This window comes from Nicotiana tabacum, chromosome 7 (genome assembly GCF_000715075.1).
Source record: "Nicotiana tabacum cultivar K326 chromosome 7, ASM71507v2, whole genome shotgun sequence".
Taxonomy (NCBI): domain Eukaryota; kingdom Viridiplantae; phylum Streptophyta; class Magnoliopsida; order Solanales; family Solanaceae; genus Nicotiana; species Nicotiana tabacum.
In genome coordinates this window covers 85659116-85667857 of record NC_134086.1, presented here as the reverse complement: position 1 = coordinate 85667857, position 8742 = coordinate 85659116, and the positions used below count along the sequence as shown (strand labels likewise).

The window sequence follows — 8742 nt, the reverse complement described above, 5'->3', positions numbered from 1 at the left end:
ATTCATAATAGAACAGGCAGAAAGAAATTTCAGCATGCTAGAGTAAGTGTTGAACTATACAGAAGCAGTAGGCAGACATGCATACAAAGGTAGTAAATAAACACATTGTTATGGTGCTGAAAACCATAACAGGACATACCAGTTTTTAAAGAAGTAAATAGAGAAAAGCAGGCAGCAGGACTTGCAAAAGGCCATAGTACAAGTAACAAGAGAAAATAATTTTGAGTATGGGTATAAGTTCAGAAAGACTATGAGTGTTGGTGTGTTTGTGTCAATGAAGAGCAGGTATTTATAGTGTGAAAACAGGCGGAAAGAAGGTAAGAAAATAAATAAGGAACTGGGTATCAATTAAAATCAATTAGTACGAGACTTCCTTTAATTAAGGAGTTTAAACTTAAATGGTAATGAACAAAATTATTTAAGGAAAGGGATCAAGTAAGCATCTTGTGCAAAGTAGGCAATTAGGGGTAGATACATAGGAGTTTACTTAAGGGGAGAATTTTGAAATAAACGATTAAATAAATAAGGTAAAAATCAAAAATCAAGGAGTCAGAGATTTGTAATTACTGGTCCATGAATAAACCAAGTCAGAAAGGCTAAGGAAAGTTTTCGACCATGTAACAAGAAATTAGCAAAGAAGGAAAGAAATCAATCAGGCTTACACAAAGGAAGTCTGAAATTAATCAAAAATTGAAAGCCATTTTAGAGGGAAGTTCAGCACATATAAAGAGCACACAAGTATGCGAGGCTGAATTTAGGACAAAGAAAAAATGCCATGCAATTTGCAACAGTAGACTATAGGAACATGGTAGTCACATAGGTCAGTCTTAGTAACTCAGCAATGTAGAAGAGAGAGAGTATCAAATATCAAACAAAGGGTCCAGTAGAAAGACCTTAAAAGAGTTTAATAGGGAATCAGAACCATATAAAGAAACAAAGGTCGAAACAAATCTTTGGAAGCCTAATCAAGTAGTAGATGAGATAACTTCAGAAACTTGAAATAGGTTCAAAGACGTTAGGGCTCTTTTTTTTCTTTCGAAATCAAACAAGTTCAGAGATGAAGAACAAACAAATCACATAGCCAATGGTCTCAAAACATACTAGAATCCCCAAATTCTAGGGTTCTTGCCATCAATCGAGTGTAGAGATGAAAGGACAAGTAATCAAGGAAAAGATACTAACGAAACAAGTTCAGAGATTTCAGAAAGGAACTGAGACCCTTAACATGCATCTTTCAGTAGAAGAAACTCATGAGAAACATAGTAAAAGAACAATATGCGAAACACAGTAGAAGAACTCATAAGAACATAGTAGAAGAAACACATAGGAAGACACACTAGAAGAACTCGTAAGAACACACTAGGAGAGACACATAAAAATCACAGTAGAAGAAACTAATAAGAAACACAGTAGAAGAAACACACAAGAGAAAAAGAAAATCAGAGAAGCATCTAAATAACTTAACAAAAACCCTAAATCGGAAAGATAAAAGTTTTGAAGGCATAGTTTGTTGAAAGAAATCTCGAGAAACCGTTTAAAAGTTTAGGAAAAACACGGATCTAGAACAGATCTAAAGAAATCAGAAGAACCTCAAAGTTAGGGTTTCAGAAGAAACCAGATGGTGAGAAAGGCTTGGAGAGTCGTTGATCTGAGCAGGAGAAGTCGAGATCAGGCTCGAATAGCCATGGCTTGCCGGAGCAAGGCCGGAGGTGGCCATAGAACTCGAATCAAACAAGCTCTAGGCCAAGCTTCTTCGTGGTCAGGCCTTGAAACTTTAGTAACCAAACGTGTAGGAGTTATTGGAGGCCGGTATAGGACTTCTATGGCCTTGGAAGCCATGGATTCCGGTGGTTTTAGGGTGGAAGTGGAGGGAGGCAGCTAGGGTTTCTGAGAGAGAATTTGGGAGAGGGTGAATCCGAGGGCAGCTACCGGTGAGAAATTATTAGGGTTTGGGGGGTATTGGGAAATTAAAAAGGAAAGGGTGAGTATGACCCGTTGATCTAAATGATCAACGGCTGGGATTGAAAAGGGGATCCGGGCGGGTTATTAAAAGGGTCGTGGATCGGGTAAATTTAAGATTTGGGCCGGGTAATGGGATCTAAAATTGGGTTCAATTAGGGGTGCCCAATCTGGCCAAAATTGAAATACAAATGGGCTAACATTTAAATAGCCATTTTCCCTTATTTATTTTATAAAAAATAGTAAAATAATTTTTGGAAATAATTTAAAGGTACTTAAATGATTAATAATATATAATTATAAAAATAAAAAATACTGGAGTTAATTTTATAATTATAAACACAATTAAATCTTAAAATAGGCTAATATTGCAATTATATGCAATTTAGCTTTTAAAAATACTAAATAAATTTGTAAAATTACACAAATATTATGTTAGCTATATTTTAGTACAAATATGAGAATCTAATAAGTGAATTTCTAAAATGACGATTTTGGGAATAATTATTGGGATTTTCTTGATAAAATAGGGCAATAAATTGATCTAAAAATCTTTAAAAATTAATAAAAAATAAGAAAACCCTTGGACATACTTATATATTCATACATATGCTATTTGAAAAGTAATTTGAAAATAAAAATATACAGGGAATTTGTGTATCAACAAGGCTATAATTATGTATTTTAGTCGCTTATTACACTCTAATTTACTACACTTTAATTGAGTTTGAGCTTTAATCACTGGTGTTTTGTACTAAATGTGTATTTTATGCCTTGTAGGAGTGATTTCGATCTATGAAGATGTTATAGAATCAATTCAAGCTATTCTGGAGCTTTGAAGTCTGAGTAAAAGCCTAAGGACTAAGTTGTGATCGTGTTCGGGGATCAACGGATGACTAAGTTGGGATCGTGTTCGAGGATCAACAGATGATAATGCACTTTAAAAACGAAACGAAGAATCGAGCATGCATATTGCGCATTGTCAAGTAAAATGCACATAACTTTTCACTAAGAAATCCGTTTGGGCTCCACAATATTTTGTTGGAAATCTATTTAAAAGGACTACAACTTTCTTGTTTTACATTTTCCCAAATTCCCACAGTCGCAGCACGCCTGCCTATTTGGCTCCTGCCTCGAAATTGCAAGGTTCCCGATAAACTCCACCACCACACCGCGTGGCGCGCCTGTGTAATATTTATAGAGTTATTTTCCTATTTTGTGCGGGAGAAGGTGTTTTCATTTGGGCCCGACCCTACTTGGTATAAATACATGTAAAAACAATATTTTTGTAAATTTGGATGAATTTTTGACCAAGGTAAAGCACAGAGCCGCTATGGAGGCTGTGTGTAACGACCCGGCCGGTCATTTTAAGAATTTACACCCCGATCCCCTATTAACCGCTTTACCCGTGTTTGTTTTTACTATTTTGGTTTGCCAAGATGATTTTTTTTGAGTTTCGGAGTGTTTTGGGACACTTAGTCCCTAAATGAGAGTTTAAGCTTTAGAATTTGGACCGTAGTCGGGGCAGTATGGAGACAGAATCGGAATGAATTTTGTCGGTTCCGTTAGCTCCGTTGGGTGATTGGGGTTTAGGAGCGTGTTCGGATTGTGTTTTGGAGGTCCGTAGCGTATTTAGGCTTGAAATGCCGAAAGTTAAATTTTTTAAGTTTCCGGTTCGATAGTGAGATTTTGATATCAGGGTCGGAATGGAATTCCAGAAGTTGGAGTAGTTCCATAGTGTTGAATATGACGTGCATGCAAATTTTCAGGTCATTCGGACGAGGTTTGACAGTTTTTTTGATCGAAAACAAAATTTGGAAGTTTTGGGAATCCTTAGGCTTGGATTGGAGAGCGATTTGTGGTTTTATGATTGTTTGATGTGATTTGGGGGTTGGACTAAGTTCATATGATGTTTTAGGATTGGTTGGTGTGTTTGGTTGAAGTCCCGGGGTCCTCGGGTGTATTTCGGATGCTTAATGGACCTTTAGACTCAAGAGGAAAATTGCAGAAATTGCAGCAGGTCTCCAGTTCCGGTTTCCTTCTTTGCGTTCGCGAGTGGGGATCGCATTCATGAGGAGGAGCTGGGGCAAGTGAAAGCTTAACATTTCGCGTTCACAATGATGGTCCCACGTTCATGAAGCTGGGAGATCATATGCCTACGCTTTCGCAAAGAAGGTCCCACGTTCGCGTAGGAGGGAGAGAGTTGCTACCGCGTTCATGACAGGGTCATCGCGTTTGCGATGAAGGAATTCTGGGCCAAGCCACGTTATGCTTTGCGAATGCGATGGGCCTTCCGCGTTCGCGAAGAAGGAATCACTTGGGCCGATTTTAAAGTTTCAAAATCGAGGGTTTAGCCATTTTTATCAAAACTAGAGTTTGGGAGCTCGGATTTGAACGAGATTTTGAGGGATTTTCAGATATATCAATTGGGTAATTATTCTACACTTGATTTTGGTTATATCTCACTAATCTATTGTTAATTTTATCATTTAATTTCGGATTTGGAGTGAAAATTTAGGAAAAATAGAATAGAGTTCTTCAACTAAGATTTTGAGTTTTGATAGGAAATTTGACATCAGATTTGGATATTCGTGAGTGAATGGGGGTTTATAATCCGTAACTTTTATCCGGTTCCGAGACGTGAGCCCGGAAGACTTTTTGGGCAATTTTCTTAATTTCGCGTGTTAGCTTCGAATTAATTAGTGGAATTAGTTACTTGAAGTTATATTTACATTATGCAATTGATTTGAATAGATTTGGGCCATTTGGAGTCGGGTACTCGTGGAAAGAACGTGATTTCGAGTTGATTGAGTTAGTTTGAGTAAGAGCACTATGTAGTATCCTTAGCTTGTGATTTCATGAGATTCCAGATTTTGGGAGATCTTTTCAGTTAAGAGTGTGTATTTGTATATGTCGAGCGGCATCTTAAACGTTTTCATTATGGTTATCCGCAGTTTCTATTAGTTTTTATCTATTGTTTTCCTTTTTCCGTAAATTGTTAGGCTTACCTAGTTGTAGAGACTAGGTGCCGTCACGGTAGTTCACGGAGGACGAACTGAGGTCGTGACACTGTGTTTCATCTTTTCTTCCACGTATTTTTTATGTTTCTTCGTATGATTTGTTATTTTGCTACCATGTCTATGTGGAGCTAAACTTGACGTTCTAGGGTTGTGGTTCTTTCATGACTATTGTTATTCGAATATTGATTTTGATTTCTTAGTTTATCATATTGGTTTATTTATTCAATCCAGCGCTTAATTATTTGATTTCTTGATCACCAATTGAATACTATCTATGAATCTAGAGTTGAACTAAAAAGTGGGAATTCTAGATTGCATATAAGATTGAGTAGAGAAAGTTCTTAAACCTGACATCGGAGAACGGATTCGCAGTTAGGATCGACATATACCTAATTGCCTTGTTTAGTTGATTTACAGGAATTATAAATGCGTTCTTGTTAGTTTTAATTCCATAGATAGGCGTTAGGTTAGCTTGAACAGGCGAGTAAGAACTTGACAGATTCTTATGAGAAATATTAAACCATTTAACCAATAAACTAAATAAATTAGTTAGTCAATTCAATTGTAGAATACAATAGGAATGTTAGATAGCCCATAATCCTAGATTGTTTTCCTTACATTAATAATATAAAAATCCTCTCTTCCTCTGCTCAAAGTTCATTATTTTTTTTAGTTTAATTACTTTAGCATCACTTCTTTTGGGTTTAATCCTTGTTTGGATAATTAGGATAGGATGATCTAGCTAATAGTTGATAACAAGTCCTTGTGGGTTCGACACTCAATCTTATCAATTTATTACTTGACGACCGGATATACTTGCGTGTGCGTTTGGCCGCAATAGTAATAATGATGTCATGACATCACTCTGAATCGATGTGACCCTAAAACTTGCGGCTCACGAAAGGTCACGTTGTCACTTTCGAGACACCATCAATCGACTTGCTCGCTCAAATTTCCCAATCACAACAAATAGTGTCCGCTCATTGAGGTCGTCCAGGATCGACCTCAATAAGCAGAGGGACTAACTGTATAGGCCAAAATCTGCCCTGAGAAAATTTAGTATAAAGCGACGTCGAGAAAGGGATTGGCCGATATCGACTAGGAAGCACCAAGGTTCGTGACTGAGGAGCTAACAATGGTCGAGGTCGACTGTTGTGTCAATAGCTGCAACGGTAACTATTTGAAATAGTAAAGTGAATATTCCCTTCACTTGTACTGTTATGGTTGTTAGCGATATAAACTCTACCTTTTTACTAAGATTCTATCATCTATTATTTCATATTTTTCCATCAGATCCGAGAATACTTCCAATATTCTAGGATTTGTTCGCTATTCATCACTGTTAGAAAGAAGAATCATCCAACTCATTCAGTATTGGGTGAATCATTCTCTTTATTTACATAAATGTCGCTTATTACTATTTATTACTTGATGTTCCTTTATTATTGCTCAAATCCTTTGGAATATTAAATGTGCATTATTTTAAGTCCCCCACCAGTATTATCTCACATTATTTACGCTAATTAGTTCTAAATATAGAGATACTATCATTAACTAGGTCTTGATTATTCTCAAAAAAAAAAATGACACTGTATAACCGCCGTAAAAATAATAGTCGAAAAATATAAAAAATTTGTATATTTTTTTGTATATATAATATATACATTCTGTATATTATATACATAAATTATACAAATTTTATACACTTTTTCGGTTACCAAATGTAATTAGTGTGCAGTCTAAAAGTGATAATACAATCACAATGCACTAGACCATTATTATTATAGACTAAACAAAGATTAATTTATGCTTTTTTAAATAAAAAAAATTGTATTCCTTTAAAAAGCTTCACTAGTGATATTCGAGAGTTGATCTTTCAATTAAGTCTTGCATGAAAGTAAAATAGACAAACTTAGCGTACGTAGTTATCTTGACCTTCTTGTTCGAATGACTTAGCATTACGATAGTAATGTTACTAAAATGATAACATAATTATCTGTTTTTTTGTTTCCCGCCCGGTGTCTTGGGGCCCAACTAAATCCGGATTCGCGCCGGGAAGTCCCACATTGGGGTAAAACGCTCCCTAACAAAGGCGACTCCATCCCATGGGCTCGAACTCGAGACCTCGGGTTAAGGATGAAGTAATACTTACCACTCCACCACAAATTATCTTGCTAATATATAATTCCATCTAGGCTAAATTAAGATTTGGTTTTGGTTTTGCAGGAGTGGATTGATAAATCATCCTATATATAACTGCAAATTAAATATGCAGGTGAGTGATGATGGCTACCAGATTATATTTGATGCTACTAATGGAGCTTTGGAATTGGTAGTAAATCTTTCTATCTTCTCTGTCTTCTTATACTTTTTTTTTTCTTTTCTTAAATCTCTATAAATTGATCCAATTAGTAATTTTTTTAAAGGATCTCTCTTCATGACGTGAGGACTGATATGCACATATTATTGTACTAACAAAGGCACTAATTTTTGACCCAACAAAAAGAACAAAACCCGCGAAAATCAAACAGACAATGTCATAGATAAACATAGAAACGGTAAAGGAAATAGACAAACTTGATCATCAACGATCAGAGATACAAAAGTTAACAAAGAGTACTCGAAAGAGAAATAACACAACAACAGAGCATTTATTTTTGCAATAAAAACTGAACGTCGAAAAAGTGGATGCATTAAATGGTGACGATACAGTTAGATGTAACTGTATCTTCGCGTGGCGGGCCGATCAATCCCAGAGTGAAAGAGCAGCCGCTCTTCCTCGTGCTTCAATCTGAGCACGAATTTGAGCTGCAATAATCTGTTCATGTGCTTCATTAGCTGCATTTATCATCTCTACTGCTGAATTTGTATTTGGATTTGGATCTGTATTTGAATTTGGATTTGGATTTGGATTTGGATTTGGATGCGGTTGCTGTCTGGGGAAAACACCAACTTCAGGACTAATTGTACACGGCAAGTGCGACATAAAATCACAACCAGCGCAATAGTACAACCAATCGTCTGTCTTCATTATTACATTGCAGACATCACAACTATATACGATATTCTTATCTTCGAAAGGAGAACCAAATAGGAGCTCCAATTGATGCGGGTGTATGTCAACAAGTAATGAGCTCGGAGAAGACGCACATTGCAAGTGAACATCAAATTCGCAACAAGCACAACTAAAGCAAAATCCATTGCCAGCAGAGCCACAAGCCTTGCAAGTATAAGAACGACTCGAGTAAGTTGGACTTGCGAGAAGGGTCAAAGGATGGGAAGAATGAGATGAATGATCGAGAAAACGAGGAGCATTGAAGCAGTTCTCGTGGAGGAAATATTGGCAGCTATTGCAGCCGTAGAAATTAGGCTTATCATTGTTTGGTTGCTCACAAGCATTGCAAGTGAGAGTTTCAACTTCAGCTGGATTGATAGGTTTCAAGATGTGGGAATGGCTGAAGTGTTGTTTACCTTGACTTGTTGAATCTCTATTCCGATTCCGTCTTCCCATTGATTTTCCTTGTAATTTTGCTCAATAAGGGATATATATAATAGCAAGTTTAGTGATTACACTGATTCGTAGTTACTTCTATTTATAGACATTAAGCTGATAATTAGTTTCTATGTATAGACATTAATTAAGTGCGATACTAACTTGGCCACGTTGTTCCTTCGGCGACTTTGCTTTTATTGTTTTCCCCTTTACTAAGTCGTACTACAATATAATTTGGCCAATTGCTATTCAAAAACATATCTTAACATC

General features: G+C 36.4%; 1 protein-coding gene across 1 annotated transcript; it reads right to left on the bottom strand.

The window, feature by feature from the left end:
• Positions 1-7496: 7496 nt before the first annotated feature.
• Positions 7497-8541, bottom strand: LOC107781619 (protein VACUOLELESS GAMETOPHYTES-like). The gene has a single exon (XM_016602355.2). The coding sequence runs from the start codon at positions 8488-8490 to the stop codon at positions 7726-7728; it is 765 nt and encodes a 254-aa protein (XP_016457841.1). The 5' UTR covers positions 8491-8541; the 3' UTR covers positions 7497-7725.
• Between the last annotated feature and the right edge of the window lie 201 nt (positions 8542-8742).